The sequence below is a fragment of the Camelina sativa genome, chromosome 1 (genome assembly GCF_000633955.1).
Source record: "Camelina sativa cultivar DH55 chromosome 1, Cs, whole genome shotgun sequence".
Classification (NCBI taxonomy): domain Eukaryota; kingdom Viridiplantae; phylum Streptophyta; class Magnoliopsida; order Brassicales; family Brassicaceae; genus Camelina; species Camelina sativa.
In genome coordinates, this window is record NC_025685.1 from 9,398,860 (window position 1) to 9,414,830 (window position 15,971).

The window sequence follows — 15,971 nt, forward strand, 5'->3', positions numbered from 1 at the left end:
TAACAAAATTCTCTCACTTCCTGACGTTTCAATTTTGGATATGGACGCATAAAAGTTGGAATGTGTAAATTACGCAAGATCTCATGCGAAACTTGCGGAAGACGTCAAAAGATAAATACGATGATGATCATGTTTCAGAGTCATTTAATTTTTGCAGTCAAATTTTAGGTTTCCGTTTTTTTTTTTTAAGATGGTATCTTTCATATTCTCTTACCTGAACAGAAAGAAATCCTCCAACTAAGCCATGAAGTCATACCAGATTATGAGCAGATTTGGAATGATTATAATGATCATATAGAAGGCTACATGTTAAATGTAATGTGTTACATGATGGAATGAATTATGATATTCAAACGATGTATTAAATATAGAATATCAAAATTATATGATGAGATGGTTAAAACTAATATAAGATATCAAAATTTTATAATATAAATTATTTAAATTTTCAATTTGATATGTGCTAAGTTTCATAAACAACACAACACTAAAACTTGTCATCCGAAAGCTGCTCATCTTTGTGGAGGTATTTAGGTATTTTCGTGAGGATTGGTGCAAGCGTTAATAAATTAAACATGTTAAAAAATATAAGGTAACGAGTTTAAAGAACAAACCTCGTGCACACATGCAACCGTTCTTGGAAGCAGATCCATCCTCTCATCAGCCTTGCTACTGCATTGATGCTATTGTTCTTCTCTGATTTGTCAACAGATCACTCCTTCAAATACTTATCTCTTATTGCCACTTTTGCAGAAAATTTCTAATTTTGTTTTATTCCACCTAATTAGGATTTACCAATTTTTTTATTTAATATATAATTTTTATGATTTTGTATATTAAATGTTTATTGAGTTTCTTTGTTTTTAATATATATTTTACAGTTTTTTTTTTTTGGTATATTTGCAATATTGAATTAATATGGGTTAAAATTAAAAGTACTATATCAGTATGTGTATTTTTAAAAATAAAATGTACTACTATGATTTAACTCATTTAAAAAAAAATGTCTTGACTTTGCTTACATTACATTGGTTTGGTTTTTCAAAATCTACTTTGGTTAAAGGTTCGGTTTGACTGGGATTGGATTAAACCGAATTAGAGAGCATATGTGGTCATGGGATCATTTGGCCGATTGGATCTTCTTTCACCCATCTTGTACCTGTGTTATCATCATCTTTAGGCCGTTTTATTTTCTACATGTGAGAGACAAGTTTGACTTCTCTAGTTCTACAAGAGAGGTATCTTTTTTCTTTTATGGGTTTTCTTGACAGAGGGACCTTTGTTGTTGAGTTTCTTTTATGACTTCAAATCAAAATTAATTGCTTTTTGCTTAGAACTGAACTAAAGGTTTTTATTTGGGTTGTTTTGCCTTTGTCCTTTGCTTTTTAATCAATAATGTTCTGTTTGATTTCGATGGAATATTTGGTGACACTGATGATGTTTTTATGGGTTAGTGTCTCCTTTTCAATTTTTTTTTTGTTTTGGTGTTTTATTTTCTCAAAAAAACGTACCCCTATATGTAGTAAACATATGTTGCAGGATAGTATGAACGGTAACAAAGATGACACTGAGCCGACAATTAAAGATGAGAGTCCATTCGGAAAGCTTTCAGAGGATCTCTTGATAGAGATATTTATACGAGTTCCAATAACAAAGTGGGATCAAATATCATGTGTTAGAAAACAGTGGGCGAATTTATTCCGCGGAGAATGCTTATGGCAGGCTGCTCTTAATCGTTTGTATCCTCTTGCTAGCAAAACTAAGAGATGGACTGGACCAATCCGGCAAGGATTAAGCAAACGGTGACTTCATACCCTATGAAAATGCTAGCTGAATATTTATAGAATATCTATAGTTAGATTCAAGAAACTTAATAGCCTTGTTTTGAGCTGCAGGAGATATGTGGCTTTATACATCAGTAGAAACATATTAGGTGTGGAGACAGACATAGATGAGATGCTTGGACATATTTACTTGTTCTTGAAAGACCAGCTTCAACTTTCCACTACTCCTGCTTCAGGCATCTTGCACGGAACCCTCATCGGTAATATGAGCTGCTTGTTTGGTTATACAACCGACTCTGCTTAATAAATCTCATATGTTCATTTGTTAATGACATTTTTGGTAGCGCAGACCAATTGATTGTCTCTGGAAAATCGAAAGAAGAAGCTGATGAGCTTACGACAAAGATCTGGCTGGCTCTTCTCGACAATTTAGAGGACACGAAACATACATTCATCGTGCTAAAATCAATCGCACAAGAATATGATGTAAGGGCAGGGCTACCTTCAAAGTCTTAACATAAATCCATTTTTATTTGTAGAATACTAACATCTCTAATAAAAATGCACAGGGCTTTCTTCCATATCCATATTCAAGACCGATCAAGATGCAGTGGAAGGTGTTTGAGAAACTGTTTGTGGACTTCCGCGACTTGCTTGATCATCCAGAGTACTGCGACCTTATAGGAATTGCCAAGAAGAAGTTTCAAACCGTACCTTATATTTGGTTTGGCTATTAACAAACTTAGCAACTCTGTAAAGTGTTCCACTACTTGTATGTACATAAGACAAGACATTCAAAGTCTGCATCTTTGTAAGAAAGAAAGACGTCTAAAATTCAGATTCTTGGACATGTAACATTCGTTGTTATTAGTCTTCTAAAACCAAAAGTCAAACCCTTTGTTGACTATTTTAACTTCTTCGTTACTTTGCTAAGTTCAGTTATCCACTCTTCTTCTTCTTCGAAATGGTTCTCACGAAAGTGTTGCTGATACTCGTTCTCTGCATCTCAGTGTCATCGACCTTGACGCAATCCAACGATGGAGGACACATCTCAATACTCGTCTCAAAAACGGGTCTTGAATTTGCGAAAGATTTTCTCATAAACAGAGTGATCTCTACGACGGTTCCGCTTCAGCTACCAGATATCGAGAAGAAGGTTAGAATCCCTCTGATCGGGAAAGTACGAATGGGTCTATCGAATATTCAGATTGATTCAGTTGATGTCCATTCTTCCAAGATCGAGACTGGCAAAGATGGAATCTTTTTGAGTGTTTCAGGCGCGACAGCAAATTTGAGTATGGACTGGTCTTATACTTATAGAGCTTCCTTCTTTGAGATTTCTGATCATGGAGATGCTTTTGTTAAGGTAAAGATTCTTGGAAAGAAGAAAAAGTCATGTGCTTTTGGTTTATGTTCTGAAAATTATCGAAACCCCAAATTGGGTCTTGTTGGTTGTGTTCATCTCATTAACATGTGAATGATTGTGATGATAAAGGTTAAAGGAATAGATGTGAAAACCACTGTCACTCTGCTTGATGATAATGGAGGTCTAAAGGTTGCCTCTCGGGAAAGTGATTGTACAGTGGAAAACATTGATATTCATATCAACGGTGGTGCTTCTTGGCTGTATCAAGGGTATTGTTAAGTGGAATCTCACTTTCAGTTTTTTTCTTGTTTCTTTGTAATCAAGATTTTGTAAAGATAAATGATGAATTTTTACTTTTGCAGGGTGGTTGATGCATTTGAAAAGACGATCATATCTACTGTTGAGAACACTGTCTCTAAGAAAATATTGGAGAAGATGAAGGAGCTTGATTCTTTCTTACAATCACTTCCAAAGGAGAGAAAGATTGATGACTCTGCTGCAGTCAATCTCACTTTTACAGGAAACCCTGTATTAGGAAATTCGTCGGTTGAAGTTGCTATTAGTGGTTTATTCATGCCAAAGGGTGATGGTGTCAAAGTTTCAGGATCTCCTTCTTCTTCCTTCTTTCGTGAGGTTAACAAAATGGTGACAATTTCAATAGAAGAAGAAGTTTTCAATTCCGCAACACTTGTCTACTTCAATGTAAGTTCTCAAATCTTGATAGGTCTATGGATTGATATTGATGATGAGCATGATGGAACAAAAAAACTTTGTAAGTTGGTTTTGATGCAGGCTAAGGTGATGCATTTAGTTATTGGGGAAACAAAGAACGGGTCGATTCTAAGCACGTCTGACTGGAAACTCATCCTTCCAGAGCTGTACAAACATTATCCAGATGAGAAAATGATGCTTAACATGTCAGTAACATCTCCTCCTGCTGTTAATATCACAGAGAATGGAATTGATGCGACGATTCAGCTAGACATAGCGATTGATGTTCAAGACTCTGGAAAAGTCCTATCCGTAGCACGCATATCATCGGTATGCTTAATACTATTAGTCCCCTACACTGAACAATTCAACTTAAGTTGTGATCCCTAATCATTGATTCTTGTTTTGCAGGTTATGAATGTTGCGTGTTCTGCAGAAATAGTCAATGAAAACCTAACCGGTAGCCTCAGATTAAATGATTTCAATGCAACAATGACGTGGAGTAAAATTGGAGAGTTTCAGTCAAACTATGTTCAGGTTAGTTTTAGTTATTATTTAGAGATAGAAAGATTTGACTTGATTAGTATCAAAGTGGATATGTGCTTTTTTTAGGCTGCTACGTCGAGGGTTCTTGAAGCCTTGTTCTTGCCGTACGTAAACACACGCCTCAAGAGAGGATTCCCCTTGCCGATTCCAAGCGAATTCACGGTAAAAGACATAGAGATCGCTTATGCTAATAGTGCCATTTTGGTCGGTACCAATATCGGAACTAGCACTAGCACAAACCACTACTAGTGACTCTTTTGTATCACTTCTTATATTGTATGTATGAATGTATAGTATGCAGACTCAAAGATACACCCCCAAGCCTAAAGAAAAGTAACGACATCTTTCTGAGAGGTTAAGTAATGATATCTTTCTGACATCTTTAGTTCTTTGGCGACTTGAAGCATTTTTGGAACTTCCCCTCTAAGACCGATGCATCTTTCTGAGAGGTTAAGGAAAAATTCCATTCGGTAACGCTCTTCTTCTGAAACTTTATCCACTAGCATCTTTGGATCGACGATCTCATCCATGCATCCCTCGCTCATGGATTCAGACAACATTTTTGGCACTTTGTTTTTGCCTCACCAGTTCTTCCAACCACAAAGCTCTTCAAATATTTCTTCTCCTGCCAGAAGCTTTTGCATGAAAATTCCAAAGCCGTAGACATCGGTTTTTTCCGAAACTACCCGATTGAACAAATGATCATCGTCCATGTAAATCGTAATCTCTTCCTACCCAAGTAAGCTTAGTAAATGTTTCTCCTTTTGGGATAGAGACACAGTAAGACAGATCAATCAGGAGACTGCTTCAGGGCAGAGAAACAATCCTTGGAAACACGACAAATCTAGCAGACATAAAAACAGATAAGAATCAAAAATCAGATTTATCAAGTGCAAACAAATCAAGCGCCAAATGCATATTCCCAACTCTTACAGTTTAGTGTTACGTCTGGATAAGTGATCAGCGCGGGGTTTTCTTGATCTCTATAAACTACAACTGAAACTGAACCATGACAAGTTTTTGACATGATGCTCCTGCAAAAGACAAGAAAGTAAGCAAGAATGAGTCGGTCTATATCTAAGTTCAGAAAAAAATAAACCATGTGACAGGTTTGATGATTCTCTAATGCACACCATTAGCCTTCATCGAATTTCAGCTCAACATTTAGAAACCAGAGTTTATATTTTATTTTAACTTTGTTCTCTGAATCATATACAACTAAGAAAAAGGAACATTCTAACTTTGTTCCAGACAACAAAAAAAAAGTTAAGGTCCTGAAGAGATTATCCCATGTGCAAGACTATGTTGTTTTAGGAACAACTGAAAATATGCAAGCATATAAAACCAACCTTTCCCTAAGACTGATCAGTTTCACGACGGGCCATAAGAGCAGCTGCAGCGTTTCCGGGATTTTCCTCCTCAATAAAACTGATCACAAGAAGAGAGTACCTTATCTGAGCTTGCATTCGGATCAAATTGTAAGTTAACCTGTAATTGAAATACTTATCAGAAACAGAGAAACATATCAAATTCAAACAAAACCTTATCAAACACTTTTTCAAAAATCCGGATTCTTATTCTACAGCAAAAACAAGGTTAGGAACGTCAAACAAAGTATTCAACGCAAAGTATACAAACAAACATGTTTGTACTGGGGATTGCACAACACTAAGTAAATAAAGATTTTCGGGGAAAGAGTGAAACTGGTTCTTTTATTAACGATAAAAACGTGAGGTCGTCACTAACACGAGTCAAGATTGAGCTCGTCAATTCACATGAGAACTAACAAGCTAATAATGACGAGCTCGGAAGCTGAAAGGGATTATACAAAAGACAATAACGGTTTTACACGCAAAGTATTGCTCTCTGGGTATTCTCTGGGGTCTGAATCCCCCTCTCAATAAATGTATGATGTTATTTATAGGCGAGTGTAGAACTAAGGTTCCCTAGGGTTCCCAACGCGAAATGCCGAGATTACCCTCTGTGGAATGTTAATGACCTGCTCCCAATTTTGTCGGGCCGAAATCACAATTAATGAGTCTTGTTGGGGCGAGTGGCATATTGGGCGCAGCCCATGTCCAACAATAGTCCCCCCCTTAGTCCGGAGAGCGACAGTTCTTCTGCGATCAACGGACGTACTTAAATTGTCTGTTAATATGCATGCTCGGCACAGATCGTCTTGGGTTGCTTCTAGTTTCCCGAAATTGCTACAGTGACTCCTGTAAATGTCGGGCTCGTCTTTCGAGAGACACCCTTCAAATGTTCAGCGGTCTTTACTTTGAGTGCGGTGATAGGTCGGCAAGCGGAGGTAGCTGGAGAGCGGTGGACTGAGCTTGGCACGAGGGATTTCGGACGCCGGCGTGACTTTGGTGAGGTCAGCGGTTCCGATGATAGGGATTGGTCAATCGAAATCGGTTTTGAGAGCGGCGGAGTGGATGAGTCCGGAGGTCGGCAAGTCAAGCTTGAGGTCAGTCCTGCGAGCGAGGCGGAGGTCGGCAGTCGGCAAGATCTGGATATAGTCGATCCTTGTGAGGATGGCGTGGCCAAGGGAGATGGATTTGCCGACCGTCGGGTCGAGGCTGCTGCGTGTATGGGCGGCAAATCTCTTGTTGAGGCCGAGCCTTTGAGTGGAGGACAAGATTTGAGCAGCGATAACGAGCTCGACGATAACGAGCTCAGCAATGACAAGCTCGGCGATAACGAGCTCGGCGATAACGTGCTTGGTGGTGATGGGCTCAGCGATTACGAGCTCGACGGTGATGGGCTCGGCGGGCAGCTCGACCGAGAGTTTGTTGAATAAAATTGGTTATCGCGGGATCGAGCTTGCGAGCGAGGGGAATCGGCGCGAGGATGCGGCCGAGGTCGGCGTTAACTGTCATGCCGATCTAGCAGGTGTAGATCGATTCGGCAAGTTGAGATCTCTTCGGCTTGTAGTTCGGAGTCCTCATGTTCACGAGGTTGTTGACGATGTCGATCTCGATGGTCAGCAAAATGGAGATCGGCAAGTGGAGATTAGCAAGTGGAGATCGGCAATATGAGCCAAAAAGGTGATCAGCGATATGAGCAAGAGAGGAGGTCGGCGAGTTGAGGTCAGCGAGATTGAGATTGAGGTCGGCGAGTGAGATTGAGGTCGCCACCGAGTGAGACTGAGGTCGGCGAGAGTGAGACTGAGGTCGGCGAGAGTGAGATCGTCGTCGTCGAGCGGGGTCGAGAGGTGAAGAGAGGTCGGCCCTTAAGGATTGATGAGTGCTGAGGTTTGTTCTCGCGAGGAAGGCGAAGCTGAGGTCGGCGAAACGCTGCGCGATGCCCCGGANCATCCATGTGGAACGCGTTTTAAATCGTACACCTGGCCAGGGCGACAATTTAGAAGTTGGACACTCGTTAAGACGGACTCGTTCAAGAGAGCTTGTTTGTGATTAAATGTACTCTTGCGAGTGTAAATTTATTGTTAGTGGTCTTCTTGTGAAGTNTGATCGTCAATTTGAGTTCGGCACTTGTGATAGTGCGGGAGAAGGTTGTGAGGTCAGCGCCAAGCTGGAGAGTGGAGATCGACACCAAACTTGAGAATGCAGGTCGGCACCAGGTAGTAAAGTGGATGTTGCCATCGAGAGTAGAGGTCTCCACCGAGAATAAGAGAGTAGGTCTCCACTGAAAGCAAGAGTAGAGGTCGCCACCATGAATGAGAGTGGCAAACGCAAGGGAGGCAAGCGCAAGAGCGTCGAACGTGAGTGCGATGAGCACGAGGGAGTTGAGCGTGAGGGTGTCGAGCGTGAGGGTAGCTAGCGCGAGAGCGTGAGTGAGCGGCGAGCGTGAGAGCGTCAAGTGTGAGAGCATCGAGCGTGAGGTAGGCGAGCGCGAGGGTGTCGAACGCGAGGGCGTTGAGCGCGAGGGCTTCGAACGTTAGGGCATTAAGCGCGAGAGTATTGAGTGTGAGAGCGTCGTCGAGCGTGAGCATTGAGCGAAGGCATTGAACGCAAGGGAGTTGAGTGTGAGGGCGTCGAACGCGAGGGCGTTGAGCGAGAGAGCGTCGTCGAGCGAGAGAGCGTCGTCGAGCATGAGAGCGTCGTCGAGCATGAGAACGTCGCCTAGCGTGAGCGTTGAGCGAAGGTGTTGAACGCGAGTGCGTTAAGCGAGAGCGTTAAGCGCGAGGACGTTGCCGTGAGGGAGCGAGCTTATGTTTCATATGCAACTCGGTTTTGTGCTTTACCAAAGTAAAGTGGTAGGTGAGACAGACTCGCCATACCTTTAGGTGCGGCTTTTATGTCCGGCTTATCCTGTGGGTGTTTAGGGTTGGCAAGAACTTACAAGCCGGAGCTTGGCTTATTAGTCCAGGCGCCCTCAAGCTAGTGCGAGACTTGCTCGGCTCTTTGCTTGGTTTCGAGATGTATTTTACGGGGCGAAACGTCTCTCGGCTTACCCTGTTACGTGTTTCGAATACCAAGTTTTAGGTTGGTAGTTGAGATGAGCTCGTCGTACCTTTTAGGTGCGGCCCTGGTGTCCGGCTTACCCTGTGGGTGCCCCGAGGTCGGCAAGANGTTTGTTGTGAGCATGTTTGAATAGTCCTGATGAGAGTCTGTTGAGGATTTTGTTTACGCTCGGTAGCCTTTTTCTGTCGAAAATGTTAAGTTGGTCAGCTCTCGGCGTGGAGGTTCTTACGTGTGTTTTACGATGAGAAACCAATATGTTTATTGGGATCGGATGAGAAAGTAAAGAGCTTGAAGGTATAAGAACTGTGCATGAGAGCGGCACTCGGTAAATGCAAAATGTTGATGAACTAGTTGGCGCTAGATTCGTTGATGCGGAGATCGAGTGTTGATGAGCTAGTCGGCATGCGCGGGATCGGCGTGAGATATTGTTTTGAGGTCGGCCCACTTCTTAGCTCTCTAGAGCTCACACCTTGCGTGTTTGGAGCTCAGCCAGTTGTGGTGGAGCCTCTCGAGATTGATACTCATGTGGTTGGCGCTAGAATGGAGCTGCTTGAGGTTGGCGGCTATGACGTCGATGNCCCTGTGGGTGCCCCGAGGTCGGCAAGAGTGTGCAAGTAAGAACTTGGCTTATTCAAACTTGACCGCCTGCTAGCTGAATGCAAGACTGGGCTCTGCTTTTTANAGCTTTCTCTCGACATAACGGTTGTGGAGTTGTCGTCGATAGTGAGAGCAGAGGTTGCACGGTTTGGTACTGTTGCGAACAACATCTTTTTATTGGAGAGGTAAGAGTCTTACCAACATTAAACGTGATTTTAGCAAAGAATCTCGATCTTGCTTCAGAATGCTCGACAGGTCTGTATGTTGGCTAATCAGCTACGGAGACGAGCTCGACAAGTCCACAGCGGAGAAGAGTCTAGCAGGTCGCCAGGAGAAACGAGCTCGCGAGATCGGTTGCTCACCAGGTCAGCATGTCTCCGCGAGGTATTCGAGAATTTCAAAAGACTAGCTCTCGCGACATCGGCGAGTTCGTCATGAATTTTTAGGGTTAGTTCTAGGAGGGCTAGGGAGGTATCCTCGAGCCAAACTATTGGAGAGTTCAACCAGGTTATGAGCATGGCGTCGTTCGGCTATCTGTTTGTCCTGGTTTTCGAGATGTTCGATGATGGTGACCTGCAGTTGCATTTTCGTTAGGATAAGTACGTAGACGATGTCGCCACTCGTTGTCGGCAATAGCTGGAGCTAGGGTTTGACGATGCTCGTCACGTGCGGAAGCAAAAGGTTGGATTGGCACGTCCGGCGTTTGAGCAATGGTAATATTGTTTTCTGGTGCCTTCGGTCGTTGTTGCATGGTCGGCGCGCCGAGCGCTGGTAGTATGGTGGTAGCAGTTTCTTCTTCACTTGCTTCCTCATCATAAAAGGTAAACTTTCTCCCTCTATTTTTTTTTTATTTTTGTGTCTATGCTTTCTCTTTCTTCTCTCTTTTGCTTGGTCTCCCTCTAAACCCTAAGCCGCCGCCGTCCATCATCCTTTGTGTGAGATCGCCCATGGTCGGTCGACATGATCGTGTTAGTTCGATGGTTGATTATAGCGACCTTGAGATAGGTGAGGATGAGGTCGGAATTGTCAGAATCGGAGGTCGACATTTTGAGCCGAGATTGATCGTGGGCGGCAATCACACGGAATCTGAGATCTGCGGTCGCAGGTTCCGACGAGGGTACTCACGAGATCAAAGCCACTTTTCTTGGGTCGACCTCAATCGAGGTAGATGCTGAGCTCGGCGGCGAGCGTAGGTCAGCGCAAACCACTAGCAGGTTTGACGAGAGCGGTGTCGGAACACGGCATGATGGAGATTTCGATAAGCGGAGGTCGGTGCTGCTCTCTGGTTCTACCAATCGCGAGGTCGGCAATTATGGATTGGAGATGGTTAGTCGCTACAATACGGATCGAGGGAGCGATCTGGATTTGCTCGGCAAATCTGGTAGTTTTCGTTGTATTGAGAGAGATCAGAGAGATGCGAAAGAGGTCAGCATTTCCTCCATTGTCGGCACTTCCCTCGAGGTCGGCGACGCTGGAGCCGGAGGTCGGCACAATCGGGGACTTGCGTGTTCAACAACTTCTGGCGAGGTCGCCATTTCTCGCGAGGCCGCTTCTTCTCGCGACATGAGCAACGCGCGAGCCGAAGGTCGGCACGATCATGGATTTGTAGGTCCGGACATTCCTCGTGAGGTCGCCACTTCTCGCGAGGTGGGTAACGCTGGAGGTCGGCACGATCAGGGACTTACGGAAATTTCTTGTCTTCGTCCCCATCGTTGCTCCGTTGGCTGTTCGGAAGTGTTGTTGAGATCTTCGCTGGAATTCGTCATGAGTCTTGAATCTTCGTGGTAATGTGGACCGTCGGCTGATTCGTCAAAAAGAAGCGCTCTACTCTTGCCCCATGGTGAGCGCCAATTGTTTGTACTGGGGATTGCACAACACTAAGTAAATAAAGATTTTCGGGGAAAGAGTGAAGCTGGTTCTTTTATTAACGATAAAAACGTGAGGTCGTCACTAACACGAGTCAAGATTGAGCTCGTCAATTCACATGAGAACTAACAAGCTAATAATGACGAGCTCGGAAGCTGAAAGGGATTATACAAAAGACAATAACGGTTTTACACGCAAAGTATTGCTCTCTGGGTATTCTCTGGGGTCTGAATCCCCCTCTCAATAAATGTATGATGTTATTTATAGGCGAGTGTAGAACTAAGGTTCCCTAGGGTTCCCAACGCGAAATGCCGAGATTACCCTCTGTGGAATGTTAATGACCTGCTCCCAATTTTGTCGGGCCGAAATCACAATTAATGAGTCTTGTTGGGGCGAGTGGCATATTGGGCGCAGTCCATGTCCAACAAAACAGATCAATTAGCAATTCCCAATCAGTTAACAAAATAGAACCCTAAAACTTTGCTAACATCATCAATTCCCAATTCGTTGAATCCTAATTTCTTATGACACATCAAATAACCTAAAATTCATCATGATCTACAAATGAAATCAGAGAGATTCTTACCAACACAAACAGATTGATGCATCATTTAACCAGGGATTTTTGATGATAACGTCGAATTTGATCAACATAAGGATTTGATGATAACGATGGCTTTGATCAACCCTAAAACCACAGAGCTGATGATAGCGACGGATTTGATGAACCGATGCTGCCGGTGGAATGAATTTAATTGTTCCGCTTTCTTCCATCGACACTCGCCAAAAGAGAGAGAGGGAGAGAGACGAAGAGAAAGTCGGGAAAATAGAAAGAGAGTGAGAGTGATACAGATGAATTCTTGAGCCAAAATCGAGTGAAATAGAACTTTGAATCAACAAAATCGATTAAGAAACGAGAGAGTTGGCGGGGTGATGGATTGAAATCGCAAAAGAGAAGAAACAAGAAGGAACGAAGAAGAAATCGAGAGGAAGGTCGATTGAAGTCTACTGAAGTCTTGGGTTCAATTCTAGTTAACCAAAGTCAAAACATTGACTTATAAGAGTAGGTAGACCATTGACAATTTGGACCAACTTTGCATATAGTTAACAATCTCTTTTATTGTTAAGCAATTTTGCCAAAACCTTCTAAATACCATCAATGGAGAATGGTCTTTAAGTTAACCAGTTTAGATTTAGATGTGACATATATACACTGCAACCTAATGTGTGCGGATTTTAAACAATTTTTCAAAAAATATTCGATAAATGTATTTTTAAACGCTCAAATAAAAATAATGTATTTTTATATTATATTTTCAGCGGTAATATTTTTAAATTGATTGTAAAAAAAATGATGTGCTAAATGATTTATCTTCACCTTGTCTATTATATATATAAGGGTATATATATGAGAATATAGCCGAAACTGCTATGAACAGTAATATTATTTATCATCAATGTCATTTTCCCCTTTGTCTTTTCCCGCCTGCCACAAAGAGAATGTATCCTTATGCCTTTTTCCCATCAACGTCCAAAGAAGCACTTTTAATTAAAAAATAAAATAAAAAATAAGTGCAGTTGATCTCTTTCCTCATAAATCTTCATTCTTCTTCTCTATCGTCTTATCATCTTCTTCAATAGAAAATCGCCGCTACTCCAATTGACATCAACCCATATCCAAGGTTATTGTCTACCTCCAACTTCTGCAGTTCTGCCCACGATTGATCAAATTCATTGTTATGTGAGTGGTTCGGTCTCAAATGCAGATCTGATGACGACGCATGGACTAGGAATGTTCTGCTTCCGTTGGACCAGTTTCAACAGTTAAGGTATGTCGAATGTAATTTTGTCACTTGTTCGTTTTAGTGGACCAGATTCAACAGACACAGTTGACATGTTTGTCCCTAATACAGGTCTGATGACGATGCAAGCGCATGACCTATCATACATCAGGTGGACCAGTTACAACAGCCAAGATATGTCCACCCCTGTAGTTTCTTTCTGTCTTTTTGAGTGGACCAATCTAAACAAGCATGGTACATGTCCATCAAAACCATGTCCACCACTATCTTATATGTCCTCCATTCACATGTTCATATTTGTTTGGTCATCCATTCTTTATTGTGACAATTGTTATTCAAAAACTGTATTTCTATCCCTTAACCAACAACTGAATATCTCGTCATTGCAGTAATGTTGATGGGGTCCTCACTGACAATAATGTGGCCCAGGTGCACCAGATCAGACAGCAAAGATAGATGTCCACTCTTTGATGGACTACTTTTAACAACACAATATACATTAGTCTGTTATTGTACAAAAACACTAAATGTTTTACTAACATGGTTGTTGTCTGTCGAACAATTAGACAAGAACCTTAGCAAAAGCTAGACAGAATTTGGAGCATAGACTTAGCAATGGCTAGAAGTGGGAAGAGCAGAGCGGAAATACCACCATGGTCTGCCGGAGAGGAGTATATCTAGGATTGAGGGAGAACTTTTGAAATCTTGGGAGTTGAGCCCGAGAGCTTTTTCTCTCTCATGTTTTCACTACTTTTCGGTAGACATGTATTTCTGTTGTTTTTGTCTATCTTCATTATGGACGTACAACCAATGCAGTATTTTTTGGTATACCTTATTGTCATCTCTCTATTACAATATGCCGATAGACAATTTAATGAAACTTGCCCATAGAAAATCAAATGCTGATAGACATTCTAATGCCGATAGAGAATATAAGTATAGTGTTGTCTACCCCATCTTACTATTGTCTATTTTCTAAATAATGCTGATAGCAATTGTGTCTCATGGGTGCCAATAAGGTGGACATTGTATTTTCTGATGTTTTGTCTACCTTTTCGCGTATGTCTATCCCACGCGGTGGACATGTATTTTGTTGTTTTTGTCTATCTTCATTATGGATGTACAACCAATGCAATATTTTTTAGTCTACCATGTTGTCATCTCTCTATTACAATATGCCGATAGACAATTCAATGAAACTTGTCCATAGACAATCTAATGTCGATAGACATTCTAATGCCGATAGACAATAGAAGTATAGTGTTGTCTACCTTATCTTACTATTGTCTACATTCTAAACAATGCCGATAGCAATTGTGTCTCATGGGTGCCAAAAGCTTAATCTATGTTGCTTTCCTCTTGTTTGACACCCAACAACTCTCTTATCTTGGCCTTCACCCCTACAAACATTGTCTTTCTGTCGATAGACAAAAAAAATCTTGCCATTTGCCCATGACGGACAAAAAACTTCCACACCCCAATATATGAACATGTCCATCACCCACTAGAACATACACGCTGTCTTCCATCTGCAGAAACATCGAAAACATGTTTCAACACATGATGTCTTCCATCTACAGGTTCCAAGATTAAATGCGAGGACATGCTTCTTTGGCCAACGACAATATTTAATGCGAATACATACCTCCGATTGTCCGAAAACCATCAACTCCACCTCCTCTTCACCAATTCACTTCTTCAGATATGTTTAGGTTTAGTCCTAAACAATGGCATCATTGCCATGACCATTAACTCCTCTTTAACACAATAAAACATTAAATTGACAGCCTGTCTATGCCATTAATGAACGTTCCATCATTATTAATGTTGTTCTTTTGAATTTGTCTGCGTCTTCTCTTCACCTCTTTTAACGAAAGGATAATTTCGTCATTTTCCCATCCCTAAACAAGCGAAACTGGCATTTTGCACAAGGAAATAAGCAAACTAGCATTTCTAAGAATTTTTTTTTAAAAAATGGCATTCTTAGCCAAATTCCCTATATATATATCTCTCTCACATCTCTAAAAAAACCTTCATCTTGAACCAACAAATCCAAAAATTATCCAAAAAATCAGGAATTAACAAAATTCTCCGAGAAATCAGGAACTAACAAAATTCTCTCTTCCCGACGTTTCAATTTTAGATATGGACGCGAATAAGGTGGAATATGCAAATACGCAAAAGTGTGGAAAAAAAACATCACTTTTATTTTCTAACTATTTATTACCTAGTATTCTATTTTTAATCATTTGATAAACATAATTTTACATTCCAATGATTTATATAATTTGAATTAAAACAAGATCGATCTGCATATTATGATCTTAGTATCTATATTAACATTTGTTAAGTACATTTTGTGTTTAAACCTTTTATTTGTAAGTTGTTCATAATTAATCATTTGTCATTTGAATAAATATTAAAATTCGGATTAATTATTTGTAATAAAACTCAATAATGTTAACCATAATATCTTACCTTCCTTAATTATGATTTTTTATGGAAATATTTATATAAAATCATAATTCAATAATACACCTTTTTATTACCAATACACTAATCTTATTATATAAACCTTAGTTCTCAAAGTTAGTAACTCATCAGATCGTGACACGTGTTAGTTTTAACAATTAGAGATCAAAGTTAAAAAAAACTCATCAGATCCTGACACGTGTTAATTTTGAACAATCAGAAATCACAGTTTTCAAGCAAAGCATAAGATAATTATGATTTTATTATATTTTAAAAGAAAACAATAAGATAAATATATTTCGTGCCATCCATATCAAAGATTTGGATTTGTGAAGGCACATGCAAAGAAAACGAAGCATGAAGAACTGATTGGCAGGAAAAAAGATTGAATTGAAGTTTG

The 15,971-nt window shown here is 40.9% G+C and overlaps 1 protein-coding gene and 1 long non-coding RNA gene across 3 annotated transcripts; one reads left to right on the forward strand and one right to left on the reverse strand.

The window, feature by feature from the left end:
* LOC104785252 (putative BPI/LBP family protein At3g20270) lies at window positions 1,129-4,786 on the forward strand. Its single transcript, XM_019227083.1, has 11 exons — window positions 1,129-1,238; window positions 1,540-1,802; window positions 1,896-2,044; window positions 2,134-2,270; window positions 2,354-2,508; window positions 2,724-3,150; window positions 3,280-3,419; window positions 3,513-3,852; window positions 3,943-4,191; window positions 4,273-4,398; window positions 4,474-4,786. The coding sequence occupies exons 2-11, from the start codon at window positions 1,546-1,548 to the stop codon at window positions 4,654-4,656; spliced, it is 2,163 nt and encodes a 720-aa protein (XP_019082628.1). The 5' UTR covers window positions 1,129-1,238; window positions 1,540-1,545; the 3' UTR covers window positions 4,657-4,786.
* LOC104785240 lies at window positions 4,654-12,310 on the reverse strand. Of its 2 annotated transcripts, none has more exons than XR_767337.2 (4): window positions 11,884-12,310; window positions 5,757-5,895; window positions 5,341-5,441; window positions 4,654-5,251 (listed from the first exon to the last, which is right to left on the reverse strand). It is a non-coding gene; the product is annotated as an uncharacterized LOC104785240 (long non-coding RNA). The 2 variants fall into 2 exon arrangements; XR_767338.1 differs by lacking the exon at window positions 11,884-12,310 and adding an exon at window positions 6,386-6,472.